General features: G+C 35.5%; 3 protein-coding genes across 8 annotated transcripts in view; 2 read left to right on the top strand and 1 right to left on the bottom strand.

The window, feature by feature from the left end:
• The window catches only part of map3k4 (mitogen-activated protein kinase kinase kinase 4), a 40761-nt gene extending 37607 nt beyond the window's left edge, over positions 1-3154 (top strand). For all 5 annotated transcript variants that reach the window (XM_051918191.1, XM_051918192.1, XM_051918193.1 and 2 more), the window contains 3 exons: positions 971-1077; positions 1664-1843; positions 2630-3154. In XM_051918191.1, the coding sequence (XP_051774151.1) occupies positions 971-1077; positions 1664-1843; positions 2630-2650 (308 nt within the window). In that variant the 3' untranslated portion in view covers positions 2651-3154. The remainder of the gene's footprint in view (positions 1-970; positions 1078-1663; positions 1844-2629) is intronic.
• agpat4 (1-acylglycerol-3-phosphate O-acyltransferase 4 (lysophosphatidic acid acyltransferase, delta)) lies at positions 3101-12197 on the bottom strand. Its single transcript, XM_051918201.1, has 9 exons — positions 11909-12197; positions 9456-9674; positions 8801-8970; positions 8030-8191; positions 6765-6918; positions 6136-6238; positions 5808-5883; positions 5213-5411; positions 3101-3749 (listed from the first exon to the last, which is right to left on the bottom strand). The coding sequence occupies exons 2-9, from the start codon at positions 9640-9642 to the stop codon at positions 3658-3660; spliced, it is 1143 nt and encodes a 380-aa protein (XP_051774161.1). The 5' UTR covers positions 9643-9674; positions 11909-12197; the 3' UTR covers positions 3101-3657.
• Positions 12198-14959: 2762 nt separating this feature from the next.
• Positions 14960-21516, top strand: erlec1 (endoplasmic reticulum lectin 1). Of its 2 annotated transcripts, none has more exons than XM_051918200.1 (14): positions 14960-15267; positions 15541-15645; positions 15748-15828; positions 16105-16182; positions 16795-16846; positions 16929-16987; positions 17065-17288; positions 17924-18077; positions 18315-18476; positions 18559-18618; positions 18730-18854; positions 20205-20282; positions 20366-20441; positions 20634-21516. In XM_051918200.1, the coding sequence occupies exons 1-14, from the start codon at positions 15139-15141 to the stop codon at positions 20703-20705; spliced, it is 1455 nt and encodes a 484-aa protein (XP_051774160.1). In that variant the 5' UTR covers positions 14960-15138; the 3' UTR covers positions 20706-21516. The 2 variants fall into 2 exon arrangements, with proteins under 2 accessions (XP_051774160.1, XP_051774159.1); XM_051918199.1 differs by having other exon boundaries at positions 16792-16846.
• Positions 21517-22336: the final 820 nt, after the last annotated feature.

Genomic DNA, 22336 nt, shown 5'->3' with positions numbered 1-22336 from the left:
TGCTGGCGGTCTAGACCTTTGTCCACTGATTTCGCTAGTTTTAATGTAGTATAGTTGTTTCCAAAAATCATATTTCATGATAGAGGGTCACTTGGTAAACCAAAATGCTTCCTGTAAGCCTTGAATCATTTTATACCATCTCCAAAATTATTTTAGTATTATTTATATATGTTTATAGTATTTATTAATATTTTAAATAAGCTTTTATTTTTATATTTTCAGTTTTCATTCTAATTTTAGTTAATTTTGTGCTTTTATTTTTATTAGTTTTATTCTATTTAGCCTTTTTATGTCAGTTTATAGTTTTAGTAATTTTTGTACTTCAACTACTTATTTATATTTTATTTCAGCTTCATTTCAATTAATGAAACAATTTTTAATAGTTTAAGTTAACAGTAACAAAACAGCAGTTTCATTATCACCAGTAGTATCAATAGAATTAAAAAAAATTCAACAAATGGTAGAAATAGTTTGAAATGTAATAGGAAATTTTGAATATAAAAGGACTTTTAAGTGTTAAATACTGTATATAGTTTAAATGCAACTCTTGTCAATCAAGCATCAGTGTTAACTAAAACTACATCTATTTAAAATAGTTTTCGTTAGATAAAATTAAGCTTTCGTTAGCTTAAAATTAAACAAAATATACATAGTATAAATATTAGATGGAAAAAAGTAAACAAAAATTAGAAATGTTGCCTTGACAACTATCTCAAATAAAAGTTTAAGTTGAATTACAATTACTTGTAAACTACAACTGAAATAAAAATTAAGCCAAAAAAAAAAAGTGACAAGCACAACAAAAATGACAAACTAAAAAAAAAAAAAACTGAAAATACATAAAAAGCCAATTTAAAATATGAATTAAAAATATAATAGTGTAAAAATAATACTAAAATTACACTGTCTGGCATCTGTCGCATTGTGATGATTACCACAAAAAAACATTGTTTTTCTTTGTCATTTCTAGCATACATGGCTCCTGAGGTCATCACAAGGGCAAAGGGTGAAGGTCATGGTCGTGCTGCTGATATCTGGAGCCTTGGTTGTGTTCTCATAGAAATGGTCACTGGAAAGGTAAAGCCTGCTATATGTTTTAGGCATGTATTTTTTTGGTCTTATTCTTTTTTTCATCCATGTACCAGCATTTCCCCAAACTGGTTTGAGGATAATGTACTGTTGTGAAAACATACCCGCTCTGCGCCCACTCGGCACCGAATCCTGAAAGGATTTTTTTGGGGCTTACCTACACATGCCTAAACAACCAAACTGGTACTGCTGGAAAGGTCTTCCTGAAATATAATTGATCGAATTTCCACCAATTACACGTTTTGTAATTGGTGGAAATTCGATTAATTATATTTCAGGAAGACCTTTCCAGCAGTACCAGTTTGGTTGTACTGATTTTTACACCTGGTTTGGGTGTAAAAATCATTTTGGTGCATCACTAATTTACTTACAGAGGGGTGAGGTAGTTAAACCATCACATGCTATCACCAGATTGGCTGCTTGAGATATTCACCAGTATTGAAGTTTATTCGTTTTGTAATACCATCATTTAGCAACAGTGTTTTTAGTGTGTGAACTATAAAAAATACAAACATCATACTACTGTAAGTAAATAATTTTCCTTCCTGTTTGTTTGTTTGTTTGTTTAATTCAGAGACCCTGGCACGAATATGAGCATAACTTTCAGATCATGTATAAAGTGGGAATGGGCCACAAACCACCCATTCCTGAAAAGCTGAGCACAGAGGGGAAGGACTTCCTGGCCCATTGCCTAGAGAGTGAACCGAAGCGGCGATGGACCGCCAGTGCCCTGTTGGACCATCCATTTGTCAAGGCATGAACCCGCTCTCACCTTTTATACTATATCCTTAAGCAGATTCACGGGGTCATACATTTGATGGAGATGAGGCACTGCTTTCTGTGCCAAATTCATACAGAATGCCAAATTTCCAATTTGTTACTCAAATTAGATCCAAACAGCACTTCTAGTACATCCACCAACAGGTTACACACTTATAAAAGCATTAAGCCAGACACTGACACAAAAGCTGTGTGGATGCTAAAGCTAGGTTGACAATATCGTTTTCTCATATTTAATGGATCTTCAATTTGATGTACCGTTTAGGCTGTTTTTAGTTGATGCATAAATAAAACTTCACAAAAACATCATTTGCCTACCATCCAATAATCGCAATAAGTTTTGTTATAAACAAATGTTGTTTTGACGGTGTTTAACATCTTTAACATGGTATAAATCTGTCAAGAAACCAAGTTATTACAGTCGATTTAAATGTTCATATTTCAACCACGAATTGGAGAAACAATTATATCATTAAAAAAAATGATATAAAAACTGCCTTGTGTGCAATTTTAATGTTTATGTGCAACTCCATAAATTTTATTTGATTGTTGATTATTAAATCAAATTAATTTTTGGTTTTTGGCCAAATAAATACTTTAATTTTGGTTTGGGTGTAAAAATCATTTTGGTGCATCACTAATTTACTTATAGAGGGGTGAGGTAGTCAAACCATCACATGCTATCACCTGATTGGCTGCTTGAGAGTGAGGTAGATGAAAATGGCACTAACATGTCAATCTCACATCTTTTCAATTGCAGGTCTGCACGGATGAAGAGTGATGGGGAGGACACGCATTCTCTTAACGTTTACAAAAATGCTAGCACTACTTCACACGGCATGAGGGAGGACGAAGGAAAAACAGACGCGCTCTGCTCAATACGAAACCCTTGCAACATTAAAGCAGGGCGAGTCTTACATGTACAGTAACATTAGCAAATGGGATGGAAATGTCGTTTTGATGAGTGTGTTTTGTACATACTGTAAGAATAGGGTTAGGGGTTTTCTTTGTACAAAGCATATTGTAAAGCTGAAGTTTAATAGCCATTTTTTGGTGAACGAGTCACAGGGAATACATGTTAGAAGACCATTAATTCAAGGGACGTTTTCCGCACAAAGCATCAGAGAATGGGAGATGGAGGGAGAATTTGGCATTGACTCACTGTATGTACAATTTCAATGAGTGTTCACTGAAGAAAGCATACAAACCTGGGGCTGAAAGTCACAGTAGAGAAGGTTTTAAATTTGTTTTATTAAAATGGTATTTTTGTTTGCCTTGCTGCAGAGCCCACTGTTAACAAGTCATATTTAAGCCTAAAAGTAGTTGTTGCGTCGGCTCAGCCTCGTGCTGGCCAACGCTGTGCCTTTACGATCTGGGTGTACAAGAGCATAATCAACCAATGAGAGGGAAGAGGCCAGTCTGACTCCGCCTTTCTGCTGCTGCACTCGGACGGGTGGACAAACATGCTCTTACATAGGCATCAACTGCTGGTTCTCTGCTCCTCCAACAGTGTTTGCAATATTTAAAAAAAGAATATTAATAAACAGACCGTTTTTTAAAAATGGCCTACTTGTTTCTTTAAAAAAAAAAAAAAAAACTGTAAATCAAAGGGTGGTGTAGTGTTCTTTTAAATGATTCAAATGACTCTTCCCAAAAGCTTCATGTCACAAGTTCCTCAAATTTCTTTTATGGAGGTGGTTTCACTTGGCTAACGCCAGTTCCTGTTGTGCAAATGCCCTCATCACAGTACAGTAGCATGATCTTGTTTCCCTGGTGGGTGACAGTCTCTCAGTTATTGTTCAACTGCACGTCTTTATTCCCGTAGTTTGAACCCTTCTCAATCTCAGTCTGTCCGATCATCCAGCGGATACCAACTGACACTGAAAATAAAAGCACAGATTTGTCAGCGCAACAGCCAGTCACGTTAGCATGCTCCATAAATAAACTGGGGCTACAAGCATTCAGGGTCATAATATCATTCATTAGATCAAGGGTTCTCATACAGGGGGGGCAAACCTTTAAGGTGGCCACATATATATTATTATTAATATATTAAAATAATCTAACTTAAAATGCTAAAAAGCACCTTTCCCCCTAAATAACTATTGAAAAATAGTTTGTGAAACTTCTGGAATAACAAAATTAGTTACTGTGGTTGATTTAATATGGTCAAAGTTGGAAAACAAGCAGGTGTGTCAATAACAGCAGAAATACTGAAAATGAATGTATTGGGAGTGGCTTCAAATATTGTCAGACGGTGGGTGTCACTACATTAGAGTCACTGCATTAGATCATTGTCAATACTATCAGGGTTCCCACGGACATGGAAAACCTGGAAACATCAGGGAGTTTTAAACTTGTGATTTTGAAGTCTGGAAAAGTCATGGAAATTTGTGAATGTGTATTTTTTTTATTCTAGAACAGTACGGATCACATTACAATAAGGTTTCATTAGTTAACTACTTTAGTTAACATGAACTAAGAATGAACAATACTGCTACAGCATTAATACTGATTTTTTACATTTTTAATTTAATTTTTTTTTTATGTTTCTTTTTACATTTACTAATACATTATTAAAATCTAAAGTTGTATTTGTTAAATTAGTCCATGTACTGTGAAATAACATGAACTATTTTTATTAACTAACATTAACAAATATTTATAAATACTGTACCAAATGTATTGCTTATTGTTAGTTAATACATTAACTTGATAAAAATTAAACCTAATTGTAAAGTATTACTGAAATAACTCAACTTTTTCTCAGTAATCATAAATCATGGAAATTCCTTGGTCAATAGGTATGGGAACCCTGTACTAAGCAAAGGATAAATGAAAGGCTGAAATGAAAGCTTCATTTAAACAAAATATCAATCATACATGATTTCTCATAGTATAGCTGAATCATGTAATTCAAGATTCAAAATTTGTTTTTGTGTGCATTCAGTGTTTAGATGAAACTTTTACAACTGAAATGAATCTTTAAACCTGTTCTCGCATGCTATGATATTTAAGGGCACTTCAAATGCATAAAAATGTGCCATTAATCCATGCACTTATGAAGTGACCAGCATGCTGTAAATCTAGATAGAAGTGGTTGATATACTTACTGCCATAGCACCTAATCGGCTTCCTTTATATTTTATTTTTTTGGGAAACAAAAACAGATTGGAGGAAAATAGCAGGAGTGTATAATTCCTTAGTTGCTTGACCACAAAAAAAAATCTGCTGCAATCTTAAAGGTCTATTTTTCTTTTTTTTTTTTGCTATTTGTTACACCAGCTTTTAGTATAATCAGTAGGAAATAACCAGCCCATGCCCTTGTCCTTATCCCAAGTACCTGCAAAACAGAAGACAAATGTACAGACGACAGTGAAGGTGGACCCTGACAGCAGCAGTTGCAGCAGGAGCCTGCATAGAGGGTAGACCAGCAAACAGACCCAGAACAGCCAGTTCAGCAGGGCCCAAGGTCGGCGCGGAGGGCTTGTAATGGGACCCGGGAACCGGCCTGTCCGTCTGTAATGCTCTTGGAATTCATCCTGTGTGAGACACACACACACAAAAAAAAAAAATCACTTAATTTCCATGTTCAACCCTGATTACCCTTGGAAATTACCAATGGGTATATGTTACCATTCATGGGCAATTGCTTTACAACAGCTAGCTTCTAGTTGGTTGTGTCCTATTGATATGCTAATACTAACTATAATGCTAATACCTGCACCAGGGTTTTTATTCTTAACTACAACTATAAAAAAAACTGTTAATTGAAATAAATTATTAGACAAAAAATGCTGCTAAATATAAATTAAAAGTTGACAAAAGCATATAACAATTACTAAAAATACAAAAATACTGAAATCAAAATATGAATAATAATACTATATAAATAACTGATGAACACAAAATCCAACTAAGGCAGGTAGTGCACTTACTTTTTCCTGATAGAGTTTGTGAAGCCAGGCTGCGCATTCTGACTCATCCTCTGGGACTGAGTCCAGAGGAATTCGCCTAAGAAACACAAGGAAAGCCGTGACTGTTTATCTTGATCTCGCAAAGGGCCCAAGGTCTAAACTTGTAACACATTCATATAAAAACTCATAACTGAAACTAAAACATTTATAAATGATTATGATGATTGCATGTTGAACTTTTTTTTATAGCAGGAGACATTATCACAGAGCATTTAATAAACAACATGCTGTTAAATATTGTCGAAGGGCAGGGTGAAGTAGTCTGAATGATTCTTTCTTTCATTCTTACCTCACATATAAATCAGCATGGTATTTTTTCCCATTGAGCACCCCTAGTAAAGTTGGCATTTCGTTGTTTCTGAAATTAAGTGTAGAATCGTACACAGCAGTAACTACAGACGAGACACAAACCAAGTCAGAGAGCTGAATCCTTATAGGCTACATTTGTCAAAATAACTTCTTTCATTTAATGTATTTACAGTCATTTAAAAAAACAGCAACAAGGTCTTAAAGGGATAGTTCACCCTAAAATGAAAATTCTGTCATCATTTACTTACCTTCAAGTTGTTCCAAACCTGTTTACATTTCTTTGTTCTGCTGAACACAAAAGAAGATATTTGGAAGAATGTTTGTAACCAAAGCAGATCTCACCCCCCTTGACTACCATAGTATTTTTCTTCCTCACTATGGTAGTCAATGTGGGGCGAGATCTGCTTTGGTTACAAACATTCTTCCAAATATCTTCTTTTGTGTACAGCAGAACAAAACAAATGTATACAGGTTTGGAACAAGTTGAGGGGAAGTAAATGATGACAGAATTTTCATTTTTGGGTGAACTATCCCTTTAACTCATTGGAAGATCAATAAAAGCACTGCTGTTACGGGTTTGTCATTACTTAAAGGCCAAGAAGCTCTCACCCGTTCCCCTGAGGTTCTGGACCGTGACACAAAAGCCCTTGGTCCGAGGTAGAAGGTGGTACTTGAGTTTGGGGAGACCTTTCTTCTCTGCCACCTCCATACTAATCTTGTGCTTCTTTTCTGTGAATCGTGTGCCCTCACAGTGCAACAGGAACTATAGACGAATCATAAAAATAAGCCACATAGGAGATATAACAAGGGTCAGAAAACCTTAGGAATGTGTTTGTAAAAAATACAGGATAAACCGCACTAACAGAGCAATCGCACTAGAGTTCATTTTTAATCTAACCAAACCTGCCATGTGTCAACACACCCTTAGTGTATTTGTTAATAGTTGGGTAATACTGTAGTTCACCCAAAAACGGACTTTTCTTGTTGTGAATGACTTAAATGCCACATGGATTACTTTCATGGGGATTTTTTGGAGCATTAACAAACTGTCATCACATGGAAAGAGTTGCTTGCATATTGTTAACAAATTCTCCTTTTGTGTTTCACAAAAATAACTGCATATGAGGTCTGAAACATGAGGAACTATTCCATTAATTAACTGTGCATTTAAGATTAAGGGATTAGTTCACTTTCAAATGAAAATTACCTCAAGCTTTACTCACCCTCAAGCCATCCTAGGTGTATATGACTTTCTTATATCCATATTCAACAAATTATGAAGTAAAATATCTAGCTTCAGCCAGACCGCCTTCCGTATTCAAGTTACGAAGAAAGTGTAAAACTCTTGCAGTTCAAAAAGCTTACACTACGTCCTACGCCTTCCCTATTCAACTTATGGAAAAAGCTTACTGTAACTGACCCCAGTTTACACTTTCTTCGTAACTTGAATATGAAAGGCGGTCTGGCGGATGCCAGATATTTTACTTCATATTTTAACTTGTTAAATATGAAGTAAAACTTATATAAATAAATATACTTGTTAAATTTTTTTTTTTTTTTTTACACAAAGGCATCGCTTCAGAAGGCCTTTATTAACCCCCCTGAGCCGTGTGGAATATGTTTATGATGGATGGATGTGGATGGAGGCACTTTCTTCAGCTCATACTCAATGATCCTGCTAACTGCCATTATAAAGCTCGGATGCGTCAGGATATTTATTAATATATCGCCGATTATGTTCATCAGAAAGAAGAAAGTCATATACACCTAGGATGGCTTGAGGGTGAGTAAAACTATATTTGAAAGCGAACTAATCCTTTAATAAATGCAATAAAATGTCATTGACACCAATATATGTCGTTGTATATTTTTACCCAAAATTTTTCTGGATAATCCTGAAGATTGCGCAGACTCTGCACTACTGTCCTGCGATCCTCTTCCCATTTCCTTTTGCAGAAGACAATCTCCAGGAAGTACCACATCCAGCCAATCACAGGAACAAAGGAAAGTTCCTTTTTTGCCAATACCTTTGAGCTCTGAAATCAGAATATGACAAAAACTGTAGTGTGGCGGTACAACATACAGTATAACATCATGAAGACATTGAGTAATAGAGTAATGAGTAATAGTCATGTTTAAAAACATTGTTCTCCTTTAGAGTCACACATTTGTGACCCTGGAACACAAAACCAGTCATAAGTCGCATGAGTATATTTATAGCAATAGCCAACAATACATTGTATCATATAGTCAAAATTATCGATTTTTCTTTTATGCCAAAAATCATTAGGATATTAAGTAAAGATCATGTTCCATGAAGATATTTTGTAAATTTCCTACCTTAAATATATCAAAAATTTATTTTTGTGAGTGGATATGCATTGCTAAAGACTTCATTTGGACAACTTTAAAGGCAATTTTCTCAATATTTTGATTTTTTTGCACCCTCAGATTCCAGATTTTCAAATATCCTATCCTAACAAACCAAACATCAATGGAAAGCTTATTTATTCAGCTTTCAGATGATGTATAAATCTCAATTTCAAAAAATTGACTGGTTTTGTGGTCCAGGGTCACATTCGTTAAGGTGTGGGAAATTTTTTTTTTTGTTGTTTTTTTTTTACAAAACTATTCTTTTGTCTTACCCCTAAAATACCAAATCTCTCACAGAAGGTCCAGCCGGTCACAAAATCGATCTCAAAGTTATGATTGAGGACAACAATGGCATTTTCTTTGCCATAGAGAGGATAGCTTTCCGGATCTGTGTAAAGTGTGCATTCTGTCCCAGACCACCACTCCAACAATGCCACCAATTCTGAACAAACACAGAAAAAAAAAATATACAACTGAATAATAACGCATATATTCATAATGCGGAATAAATTTACATATTGATGAATCTGTAGCAGTACAAAAAGTTAATCATTCTTGTATGTATGGAAATAGACATTAAGGCAGTTTACAATTTACAAAAATATGCACTTCCTGTTTTGTTACACTCCTTGAAACATTGAGGTTTTTAAACAGGAAATAATGGTTTCAGGTGGTGTGTATCCATCTGATTCATTGTACAATACAATCTGTCTTAACCAGGAAAGACATGATAATCATCATCTCCATGACTGTGACACATTTTATTTTTTTATTTTTTTACTGTTTTATGTGATTTTGTCACTTCATGCAGTACAGTCTTTTTCAGTGAGGACAAAATAAATACTGGAAACTTGTTACATCATGCCTAGTTAGGACAGTCAGTATCTTTCTTTGGAGGTAAACCCACAGGTCTTACGCAGGACTTACGACTAGAAATGGAATAACCCAATCTGCAGTTGATCTTGCGTGCGAGCTGCTTGTTAATGGGCCACAGTGGTAGAGTACAAAGCTGCAGCAGGTTGATAATAAACCCACTGACCAGGAACACATAACAGATAATGAGATGGCACAGCAACTGAGTTTTCAGCACTTTAATGATTCCCATCCTTATCATGTAGTCTTGACTTCCCCTGTCGCCACAAAACCCTGTGCAGAGAGAGAAAAACAGATTAATATAAATAACTTTGGCAGCTATATCTTATTGACCACAAGTTTGTTTTTATAAATAAAGCTGGATAGCACCTCCCAATATATGTTGCACATGTGAAAACTGTATTTGAAATATGAAAATCTACCTAAGCCAATATTCAAATTGCGTGGTTGCAACAAAGAGGAAAAGTTCCTGGTTTTTTTTTTTGGTTTCTTTTTCCACATCAACTTGAATGTAATTATTTGCAAATAATTTAGTTATTATATTCTTACAAACATCTACATCTCCCAAAGGCTCTCTGTATGATCCTGAATAATTCACCAAAAAATGTATTATTCACCTTCATGTTCTTCCAAACCAATATGCTGTTGTTGTTTTTTCAGTGGAGGAAAAAAGTTGAGATTTTGAAAAGTCTTCAGGTTCATAGTGACCAAGAAACACCAAGAACAGACAAAAAAAGCACCATAAAAGTGGTCCCTTTTGACTCAAGAACCTGTGTGGCCAAATCATAGAGCCAGTTTCTGATAAAACAAACCTCCAGAAACTTTCAGTTTGTTTACTGCTTGTAAAGTGTAGAACATGAGCAAGTTAATAAAATCCCTAAAAAATTTCTTGTGAACGGTACTATTTCTATCACAGCACAACAGCTTCACACCTTTGTGAGGAATGTGCTCTTTCTTGCTGTGTGGGATGCTCAATTATCAAGAGTAAATAGTTCAATTTAAAAGCAATGTTTGCAAGAAAACTGAGATGAACATTAGAACAAAGAGCTAGATGATTCCTGTCCTTATTATTACTGCCAGCTCTTACACACTAAAGTATTTCAGGACCCAGGGCAAAGGCTAAAAAAGAAATGTCACAGTGTCACTTTTGTGGTTGTGTGTTTTGGCATAAACACATTTAGTTTGCGGCTGCAATGTTATCTGCACACTCTCTGCTAGTGGTGACAGAAAAAAAGTGTGAACTTTGATTTAAAACAAACAGTGTTACCATTACAAATATTTGTGGTTAAACATGTAGGAATGAATGAGAATATTTTTAAATGAATAAATGTACAAACCTATTTGCATTAGTCTTTTTAAAAATTAGGATTTTTAATCCATTCCAGTGACTCAAATCTTTTGAATCGGTTCACTAAAAAAAGACTCATTCAATGATTTGATGCTTTCTGGAGGCACTCTTGTTATGCAAACACCTGGCAAGCTTTACAATGTATTTTTTTGGTATCGTTATACTTGAATGCACTTCTTTTTCCTCTTTTTCAAATTATTATTATTATTGTCTCCCCTGGCACCCTTTTCTTTTCTTTCCTTTTTTAATATAGTTGGTTCCTTTTTATAATGTATGTACAATGTTTAATACTTGCATTTGTACAGAATGTTTGTTTATTTCATGATGATTTAATAAAAAAAAAAAAAGTTTCCACAGGGGGAAAGTAGCCTACCTGGCAACAAATCATTATTTTGCGTTACAAATGAGTCATTGAATCATTTAATGAACCGATTCGTTAAAACACAGAGTCGACTGAAAGATAAGCATTCAGAAAGCATAATTGCCATTTCTTTATTACAATGTCAACAACAACAACAACAGATTATTAATAAAATAATATCATATAAAAAATGACTGATTTCGAAATTTGATTGCCGCTCCGAATCTCGACTCAAAACATTAGATAATCGAAGAGGCGTGTTCGTCCAGTAAGTTCAACCAATGAAAGGGTCATTCACAACCGGTCTTGAAAGCTATTGGTTCGTGCTATAGTCAGTCTATGAATTGAGCAAAACCGACACGCGCTTCAATTTCGGTGGATAGAATTCAACGAAAACGATTCGTTCACTTAAAAGATTCGTTCAAAAAACAAAACAAAACGGAGAAACCACTAATGTGTACTAAGGGTGCGCCTTGTTTGGAGTAAGTTACCACATCAACCTGATAAACTTCAAACTCACCAGCAGGTACAGCTGTCAGTTCACCACCAACAAAAAAGTCTCTTCATTTAAAGAACAGATTCGGTTAGTAGCATCAGATGTACAGTATCTTTGCTACAGTAGCAATCTTTCTCTTCTAGTTATTTGTGTATTTCAGTTAAATGTTTCATTTAGTTTGCCTTGGTATCATAAGCATCAAGAATGAACAGCCATTGAGCCATCGAGCACATGTGGATCGCATACAAAGAAAAGCACTTTATCTTTCAACAGAAGACAAACCGCTGTTGTGTTAAAATTACCTTTTGTCCCTTGCGCGGTTAGTAGTAGTAGAACAGTCGTCTCATCATATGGTGCTAATTAGAGAGCGCATGAGAGATGTGAATCTGAAGGATGTTTAAGTTGGACAGGCTGATAGATTCCAAGGTTGGTTTTGAGCTGAATATGAGACCACACCCCGGCACCAAGAAGCTGCTCGAAGAGCACTGGAACGTGGGCAGGGACTTCAGAGGGTCATTATGTCATTTCCTCTGTCCAAGGCCAACTCTGCTCCAGTGTGCTTACACACTGCTCTACAGTGTTCACTCTGACCGGCAGATGAAAATAATTGCCGAGCGCGCAACTGAAGGGCATCACCTTAAACGTGGTGTACAACCCCAAATTATCAGAGCAATTGCGCCCTCTGCTGGATAAGTAAGGATAAGCTGGGCTTTATTTCAGAGACAAAAGAAAACACTGTTGAAAAGAAACGCATTGTTTTTTTTGAGAGAAACATAAATTAATGTTTTATGTGGAGAGAACGTTTGATAGAATATTAGTAGATATACATTTTGAATGGGATTTTCAATAGCGAATAGCGACATGCTTTTGTTGTTTTTGTTGTCCCTAACAAAAAACCTCACAAGACAGCTGTCAGAAATTGTATTCAGGTACAATGATGGCCTAAATATGAAACTTTCAAGAAATACTTCCTGTTTGTCACATTCTCCAAAATGTAAATGGTCAGCAAACACCCCCAGTTTGGACATTTATTTCATACGATACAGTGAATCCCAATATAAAATGCTTCTAAAACAAAAATTCAGCCATCAAAATGTACCATGTAGTAAAAAAGCAGCAGTGACTGTACTATGATTGAATACTGAGGTCCGTTTTCCACTCAAAGCTCTCGGCTTTGCTTTCATTTCCAGTAACATTAAGAGAGGCTCTCCACAAGCATCAAAAGACCTGCTATGACATGAAAATACATAATTTATTATTCAGTGATCCAAAAACCATGTGGATAGGCTATTTAAGTGTGACACAGACTACAGAAATAGTAACCTCTTCACTAGAAGGGGAAATTGATATTAAACCAATCTTTGCCTGCCATTATACTGGATAATAGACTATTCAGATTAAATTGGCTGCTTATGGAACTAGTGAATTCATACATATTGCATCCAAATTAACAATGTATTGTAGATGGAGAAGCGTAAGGACCCAAGAATTGAAATCCCAGTGGGTGAAGAAAAGGCCCATTTATGCCAGTTTTGAGAGCAATTTGTGATTGATGGTTTTGAATGAAGACCCAGGAGAAATATGATGGAAGTTACCAAGGATGCCCAGGCTGATGTAAGCAATTACTGAGGTTATCTGAAGCCACTCAGCAGAGGAATAGCCTCTTGAGAAGATAGGACTGAAATGCATGAAGTGCATGTTAACATTGAATATGATTACACTTATATTTATCTTTTATAAATATAAAATCAAATTATATATAATTTAAATTATTTAAATCAAGATACAAAGAAATGGTGTTGACAAAACACAAGACTGAGGGAGGAATCTTGGTGTTCTCGGGATTGTGATTATGGGGTGATTGTTACTGTATAAAAACGGTAGTGATAATCATAATTGTTATTATTATTAGTATTGATAATATAAATGGTGGTATAACTACAGCAGAACGGGATATGATTACATAGCTGAGTAAATGATAATAATGATAATGACATGAGCAGATACAGTAAATACATGACCACTATATTGTAATTTTAACAAAATTGCACTATTAATTTAGTCATAGCACTGGTAATGATGTATTGTTATTGTGATGGTAGTAGAGATTATTATCACTATCATTGTCATTATTGTTATTATAAAACTGTGATTTAACAATATATTAGGATATGGGTATATTTTATATATTACATGATTATTATAAATACGGGACATATTTGAATGTTTATGATAATGAGGATTATTATATTGTTACTGTGATTATTGAGACAGTCCTTATGTAATTGGGTATTTTGTATATAAATATTAAAATATCACATATATTATTAGTAATTTAACAGATAATGGCAGCAACTATATGCTGTAATATATGAGAATGAATTGGGGGTGGGAGCAAATAAGTTCTACCTTCTTTCCACTCCCTTTCGAGCAAGTCTTATTTGTGAAAATATTGTGTGTAGATATGTGTATCATAATTGTAAAGTGTATATGTGTGTGTGTGTGTGTGTGTATGTAGGTATATGTGTGTGTGTATATATATATATATATATATATATATATATATATGTGTGTGTGTGTGTAATTATTACGTGTGATATATATGGGAGATAAACTGTTCTATTTTTTATGTATATGTGTTAATATGTATATATGTGTGTATATATATATATACTTTTTTATTATTTATTTATTTATTTATTTTTTTGCTCGAAATAAACTTTATCATATCATCATATCATCCTTCTGCATAATAATATAGTCAAATTCTTTTTAGAGCAAGACATGATTTACCAAAAAAAGTTAATAGCTGCAATCAAATGGATTTTAACCATTAAACTGTTTCTGCATGATAGAGAATACAGACATTTGGGAGGCTGGAAATATTTTGTCAAAGTTAATCTAAAAGTGACACGCAACATTCAAAATATATCCTTTACATTATGTTTTCATACAAGATACAAACTAATTAAAAACTGGAAGGTCTACTATTTGACTCTGATTTGTTGGAAAATAGCAATAAATCAGGTTTCTGAGATATTTTGCAAAGAAGTATGTGATGATTTTGCTTTTTTAAAACTGTATGAGAGATTATTCTGCCACTCAATTATTGGCCTACATTTATAAACGTAGGCTATGTAAAAAAAGAAAAATGACGACAGTATTTGCTTATGAATACAATTGTGCGAATTATAATATTGTGTAGCACAAATGGACCCTTTTACGCAAATGCCGTTTTTTAGTTTGAAAATGTTTTCTTAATCACCAAAAATACAAGTATACATTTGATATCGCAGTGTAAACAGCGGCTCATGCGCCTTCCTCGCGCAGCCGCGCTATTGGCCGAGGGGAACTTCCGTCTGATACCGGAAATGGACGTGGCAAGCTCTTGTTTTAACTCCTGTCAAACTATCAGCAGTCAGTTGGCCATTAGATCTCACTGATTACCTGGAGTAATTGCGTTTCTGACCCTTCACTCCCATCTATCTCTTTCTAATGTCCCGATAGCGCTCTTGGAGGCTCAGCAGGGGCGATGCGGGTGTTTTGGCGCTGGTTTTGGGGCTTGATTTGGGTCGGAGTGTCTGCAAATCGTGCTGGATCTCCTGTGTTTTCTGATGAGATCCCCTTCAAAATCAAATGGCCCGGATCAGATTTCACCCTGGTGAGTCAAAACATCTAATAAAACCCAGATATTTCGCATGACAGCTGTAAAAACAACCTAGCATGTGCTGTTTATTTAATTGTCAGCTTGTTGGCTGAGGTCGCTTCATAATAGCTGGACGTGTCCTGTTTTGTTTTGAGCTGTCTTGTAGTGTGATAAGTATTCAGCATTGTGTAGTATTTAAGTATACGATTAGCAAGAAGAGCTGTCTGGTTTATTTCTCTGGTGCATGGATTTTCAGTTTAATATGCAATAATATCTCTTTCTCCACAGCCAACATCTGGAGGCCTGTACAAAGAAGATGACTATGTTATTATGACAACTGCAGAAAAAGAAAAGTACAAGTGTTTATTGCCATCTTTGTCCAGCAATCAGGAGGTGTGGTTATGCATGGCAGATTCTTAAATTAGTATTATTTTGCACTATTCTATGTTTTAGTTTAGTTTTATTTCATCAACTTATTATCTGTCTCTTTTGAAGGATGATGTGAAGGAGTATAGCGGACCGAGTCCAGCCATGCTACTGGAGCCGTTATTCAAACAGAGCAGCTGCTCCTACAGAGTGAGTTTCATGTCTCAGTTTCTGTTTGTAAATATAGTTGAATCTCACAAAATATGTCTAGGTCAGATTTAACCCCAAAAAGAATAAAATATGTATTTTGCTTAAAGAGAATTAAGCTTGTTTTTACAAAAAGAAAAATGTTTGAAAAAAAAAAAAATCAACAAAGGAAGATATTATGTTGCTTCTCTTTGTTGTTCTTTTCACAGTCATATGATTTACATTTATTGTGGCCACAATTTGGCCTTCTGAAAGGTTATTAATGCATGTGTCTTGCAGATCGAGTCATACTGGACATATGAAGTGTGCCATGGGAAGCATGTACGGCAGTACCATGAAGACAAGGAGACGGGGCAGGTAAAACCGCTGCCTTTAAATGTGTTTTGTTAAAGAACATGGCAGATCCTTATAGCGTTCCTTGTATTTTATTAGAAATGCATACATTACCACTCAAAAGTTGAAAGATGTCGCTTATACTCACCAAGGATGAATTTATTTGATCAAAAATACAGTAAAAACAATAATATTGTGAAATGTTATTCCATGTTATAAAGAAACGGTTTTCTATTTTAATATATTATAAAATGTCATTTATTTAGATCCTTCAGAAATCATTCTAAATATGCTGATTTGGTTCTTAATTAACATTTCTTATTAGTATCAATCTTATTATCTGCTTTTTATTAACGTTAAAAACAGTTGTGGGAAAACAAAAAAATGTTTTATTGTTGTTTTTTTCAGGATTCTTTGATGAATAGAAAGTTCAAAAGAACAGCATTTATTTAAAATAGATTTTTTTTGGTAACAACGTTAAAGTCAATTTAATGCAGCTTACTAAATAAGTGTTATTATTTTAAAATCTTACTGACCTCATACATTTGAATGGTAGTTTATGTGGATGGAGTATTATAAAGATATTAAGTAATATAAACATTTCAGTGGTCTTATTTGTCTCTGGTCCCTCAGAAGATCAACGTTCAGGAATACTATCTGGGTACCATGAATAAAAAAGATAGTACAGGTTGGGCAATTTTAAGATTAAGTTGGTATTTTTTGCTTTACATATTCTGTCAATGGTTTCATGTATTTTATCTGCTTCTTAGAATCAGAAACTGATAAATCTGGAGACTCTGAAAAGGAAGCATCAGACACCAACACAGAGGTTTGTACCTGTTAGAAATGCAGATAGGTAATGTGTGTGTGACATGAGGTGTTTTAAAACTCTCTGTGGGTTCCCAGGTGCCAACAAAGAATATAGAGGGTCAGCTGACTCCATACTATCCCGTAGTGATGGGACATGGGACTGAATGCACTCTGAGACAGAACGAACCTCGCTCTACCACAGTGCTGTACGTCTGCCACCCGGAGGCAAAGCACGAGATCCTCACAATCGCTGAGGTCATCACCTGTCAGTATGAAGTGGTGGTGCTCACACCTCTCCTCTGTCCTCACCCAAAATACAGGTACACACAAATACATTCAGCTCAATCAAGATTTCTGTTTAAAAATCGTAGTTGATCCTACTAAATAAGTGCATAAATATTAGTTTTTGCTCGTGAATATGTATGTCATCACATGGACACACTATCACATGAAATATGATAACATCATAAGGCCTGTTCTCACAAAGAGTTAAAGAAAAAAGTGAAACTAGTCACTTATCATTTGAAAGATGGTGGAGCACAGAAAGTTAAGTATTATATTTCCCTCACATACAATGTACTTTAAAAAAAAGCAAAATAATACTAAATTATTTTCTACATTTTTTATATATATACACACACACACAGAGTTCACATAGTTTAACCTACAAAATTAGTGCATAAATGCATAGACATAGTTTCTGTCTATGTGTTTCTGTCTATTATTGAATGTGTCAACAAATGGACACACCTAGTTGCCCATCACATGAAATATGATAACATGGCCTGAAGAAACTAATCACATATGATGATATAGATTTTACTCACTGTAATGTGTTCTAGCTTTTATATGTTCATCAACAATATTAACTAATGCTTTGTTTCGCCTGAAAGTGTTGTTTGTGGTGAATACATTTTTAGTCCTCTGTGACATAATCCAGCCCACGTTTTCTCAGGTTCAAGTCCTCCCCAGTGAATGACATCTTTTGTCAGGCTCTGGGTGGCTCCCCTCTTAGACCTCAGAGTCTGTCCCAGCTGGATCGTGAGCAGGAAGAGCTGCTCAAACCACCGTTCGGCTCAAGCAGCGAACGGGATTTGAGGGGATCCAGGGTGAGTCTAAACCTGCCCTTTATCTTCTGCATTTACACCAACTTGGGGAATATGAGGATGGTAATGAATAATTGCTGCTATAAATAGTTTGGAAAGGACTTTTAAAGTTGGTCTGTATTAAATGACATGAACAATTATGTACAAAATGTAGTATGAACAAAAATGTTTCTTTTTATAAATTATATTAATGTACAAATATTTAAAAAATGTATTCTCTCTATGTCTCCTTTTGATAAGGAGGACAAATCTCCAGTGAAGGAAGAGGCGTATACCTCTACCCATAAGCCCCTGACAGTGGGCGGTCAATCCCAGGTCACCGTTGGCACCACCCACATCTCTCGACTAACTGATGAACAGCTGATCAAGGAGTTTCTGAGCGGCTCGTACTGTCTGCATGGGGTGAGGATGGATGGGTTTCTCTTCTGTATCTATAGATCCTTTAGTTGGGTTCCCAGCTCAACATATTTTTGTTTCTGTCTAGGGTGTTGGATGGTGGAAGTATGAATTTTGTTATGGAAAGCATGTACACCAGTATCATGAGGTAAGCGTTGTGAAATCGATGAATTATTTAGAAAATATAACAGTTTCTAGTATAGTGTAAAGGTTTGTATTATGAGAGAGAGTAAATTGCATGTTGTGCATTTGGTTGAAGGATAAAGAGCAAGGGAAGAACATTGTGGTGGTGGGCAGCTGGAACACTGAGGATCATATGAACTGGGCCAAGAAAAACGTGGCCCGATCTTATCATTTAAAAGACGATGGAGCACAGAAAGTCAAGTATGATTATTATATTTCTCTCACATACAAGGTGCTTTAAAAAAAACAAATAACAACATATATATAAAATTCACTGTGTTCCAAATTAAGTGGCATATCTGTAGGATTTCAGTACAATAAACATTCAGATTTTAGTTTTTCAAAGAAAATGTTTTTTTTTTTTTTTTTTTTTAAGATAACTGGTATCAGTATCAGACAGGTTCATTGAATAGTTTGCCAGGTCTTCTTAGGTAAATAGAAAACCTACTTAGGGGCCGTTCGCACATCGCGTCTAAAAACTCATGGAAAGCGCGGCTGCGCCGCTTTCTTCTTTCCACAAGCGCTTGCGCTCTCGTGGCATCTGTCATTGCTATGCAACCATGAACTGCACTCTCCACGATGACGAGGAAGTATCAGCAAAGGATTAATTGATTTCTAGCCCTTTCATAAGCTATACTACTAGATATATTTATGGAGATGAGATATAAAAACCCGCCCTGTACAGCTATGATCAGCTGTTCGGCTGAGCTTTCGATGTTGTTAAGGAAAGGCCGAAGCTGATCGGTTGGTTCTTGTCACATGACCTGCGGTGCACTTACGGCATTCTGAAAAGTTGAGATGTTTTCATCTCGCCGCGGCATAGGCGCGCCTGGAAAAAACGAGCGCGTCACTTCCATTTTAAGCGTGCTTGCCGCGCGCCTACATTTGAAATAACTAACTTGCGCTCGCGAAAGACGTGATATCTGAATGGCCCCTTAACAAGGTTTTTCCATGTTATTAAAGGATCAGTTCACCCAAAAATGAAAATTCTGTCATTAATCACTCACCCTCATGTCGTTCCAAACACAAATAAGCCGGCGTTCTGACGTAGAACCCGGAAGCGTTGCACTGTTTACTACATCATCAGCATAGGAGACTAACATGGAAGAGAATAAACTGTTGAATAAAGGCGTTTTTGTTTGTTTTTTGCGTACAGAAATTATTCTTGTCACTTCATAACATTAAGGTTGAACCACTGTAGTCACGTTGACTATTTTAACAATGCCTTTACTACCTTTCTGGGCCTTGAAAGTGGTAATAATGTTGCAGTCTATCAGAGGCCAGGAAGCGCACTGATTTCATCAGAAATATCTTAATTTGTGTTCTGAAGATGAACGAAAGTCTTACAGGGTTTGGAACGACATAAGGATGAGTAATTAATGACAGAATTTTCATTTTGGGGTGAACTAACCCTTTAAGCAAGTCAGTTCTCATGCAACATGCAAGGAAGAAAGATCTTTCTGAAGATGAAAAGCATGAAATGGTTATATACAGTGTATATGTTACAGATTTTAACATGTCATGTATGTTGTCTTGCTGATATCTCATCAGGGTCGTATCTCACTTCTATGGCCATGGAGATGTTTGTGACCTAACAGGGAAACCGAGACAGGTTATAGTCAAGCTTAAGTGAGTTAACCAAACTTCGTGATGCCATGTGGTTTTCAGGTTTTGTGAACTAACGCCACTAACACCTACCCGTTCTGTCTCAGGTGTAAGGAGTCAGAGTCTCCTCATGCTGTTACAGTTTACATGCTGGAACCTCAGACCTGTCAGTATATTCTTGGGGTGAGTGGTAAATAGAATGACTTTGAGATTTGACCGCAATTTCGATTTTAATAACTGCAGCCCTGGATTTCCCTAGTTTCCAGTAATGAACACATTGTGTTTTGATGTTAATGCTTGCTAAATGTTACAGGAAATTATTTATGTGACCATTTAATTTGAATAACCCTTTTCCTGGTTATCATTCTGCCACAGGTCGAGTCCCCTGTTATATGCAAGATCTTGGACTCTGCAGATGAAAATGGACTTCTTTCAATCCCTAGCTAGCCTGCATGATTGGTACCAAGATGGAGGAATTAACAATAGCTTAAAGAATGAACAATACAGAAGAGGAAGGCGGTATGATGCTCAGAGGGAAAGATAAAGGTCTGGTTCAATAGATCATTAAGATAACATGGACATGCTGAACCTCAGACCTCAAAAAAAAAAAAAAAAATCCCTCGCTGACTGCACTTTTCTCTTGTGAACCCTAAACAAGGAGAAACTTTTAAACCTGGAGATGCAGCAAGGACTGAATTCTCAATGTTTTATCTACAAATCTCTAACCTGCTGAAGAATATTTTTGTTAAGCCTTTTTCATGCTTTGTAATATTTAGGTGGCTGGCTGGGGGAAAGTCACCTGTTCTTTAAAATCTAATCAAATTATTAATTTGTTCTGTTAATCAATTGATAAACAAAATGGTTGGCTGTTTTAAGTATACATTATTTATTTTGTCTAACTTCCCATTAACACTGTGCAGCTGGAGATGGTTATTATAAAGTTTTTAAAAGAAGTGAATGACGAAGTAATTGTTCAGTGCAAATTGCAAGGGAAATACACTGTCTTGTATGCAAAGGAAATTGAATGTAATTAAACTGTTTTTTGGAGATCAAGGGTCATTGAGTTATGTAACGCTCATGTCTTTCTAAGATTTCCACTAGCAAGTTTCAACTGTTGTACATTGTATTTGGTGAAGGGCTCCTCTTAACTCTTAGAAGAATACATATCAAGACAAAGATTATTTCATTGCATTGACTGCAATGCTGATTGTTACTCAGCTTGCACGTTTAGTTGAATAAAACATGATGCATCTTTGAAGTTTTTTCATATTCATACTCCCATATAAACATCTCAATGAATACGCTTAATATTCTTAGTATTTTTTCTCTTTGTTTTCCAGTACAATATCTACATATTCTTTAATCAAGATACATTGATTTAAAGGGTTAGTTCACCCAAAAATGAAAATTACTCACCCTCATGTTGTTACACACCTGTAAGACCTTCGTTCATCTTCAGAACACAAATGAACATTTTTGATAAAAATCGGATGGCTCAGTGAGGCCTGCATTGCCAGCAAGACAATTAACACTTTCAATGCCTAGAAAGCTAATAAAGACATATTTAAAACAGTTCATGTGACTACAGTGGTTCAACCTTAATGTTATGAAACGACGAGAATACTTTTTGTGCGCCAAAAAAACAAAATAACGACTTTATTCAATAATATCTAGTAATGAGTGATTTCAAAACACTGCTTCATGAAGCTTCGAAGTTTTATGAATCTTTTGTTTCGAATCAGTAGTTCGGAGCGTGTATCAAACTGCCAAAGTCACGCCCCCCCCAGTGGTGAACCATTGAAATTTCAAAACACTTAATGACGTAACGAAGCCTCATATACTCAAATCACGTGACTTTGGCAGTTTAATATGCACATCAAGATATTGTTAAATAAAGCCGTTATTTTGTTTTTTTGGCGCACAAAAAGTATTCTCGTCGTTTCATAACATTAAGGTTGAACCACTGTAGTCACATGAACTGTTTTAAATAGGTCTTTAGTAGCTTTCTGGGCATTGAAAGTGTTAATTGTCTTGCTGGCAATGCAGGCCTTACTGAGCCATCGGGTTTTATGAGAAAT

The sequence above is a fragment of the Ctenopharyngodon idella genome, chromosome 13, assembly GCF_019924925.1.
Source record: "Ctenopharyngodon idella isolate HZGC_01 chromosome 13, HZGC01, whole genome shotgun sequence".
NCBI classification, from domain to species: domain Eukaryota; kingdom Metazoa; phylum Chordata; class Actinopteri; order Cypriniformes; family Xenocyprididae; genus Ctenopharyngodon; species Ctenopharyngodon idella.
This window is presented reverse-complemented; position numbering and strand designations above follow the sequence as displayed.

What these genes read in the sequence shown, in the direction of transcription:
- agpat4 (XM_051918201.1), bottom strand. Translation starts at nt 9,642, where the DNA reads ATGATAAGGATGGGAATCATTAAAGTGCTGAAAACTCAGTTGCTGTGC. An exon ending in GGGTTATTCCATTTCTAGTC is followed by an intron (nt 8,971 to 9,455) that starts GTAAGTCCTGCG and finishes GTGTTTGTTCAG; the next exon opens with AATTGGTGGCATTGTTGGAG. An exon ending in AGAGATTTGGTATTTTAGGG is followed by an intron (nt 8,192 to 8,800) that starts GTAAGACAAAAG and finishes TTCTGATTTCAG; the next exon opens with AGCTCAAAGGTATTGGCAAA.
- erlec1 (XM_051918199.1), top strand. Translation starts at nt 15,139, where the DNA reads ATGCGGGTGTTTTGGCGCTGGTTTTGGGGCTTGATTTGGGTCGGAGTG. An exon ending in CTTTGTCCAGCAATCAGGAG is followed by an intron (nt 15,646 to 15,747) that starts GTGTGGTTATGC and finishes TCTCTTTTGAAG; the next exon opens with GATGATGTGAAGGAGTATAG. An exon ending in CAGGTTATAGTCAAGCTTAA is followed by an intron (nt 20,283 to 20,365) that starts GTGAGTTAACCA and finishes GTTCTGTCTCAG; the next exon opens with GTGTAAGGAGTCAGAGTCTC.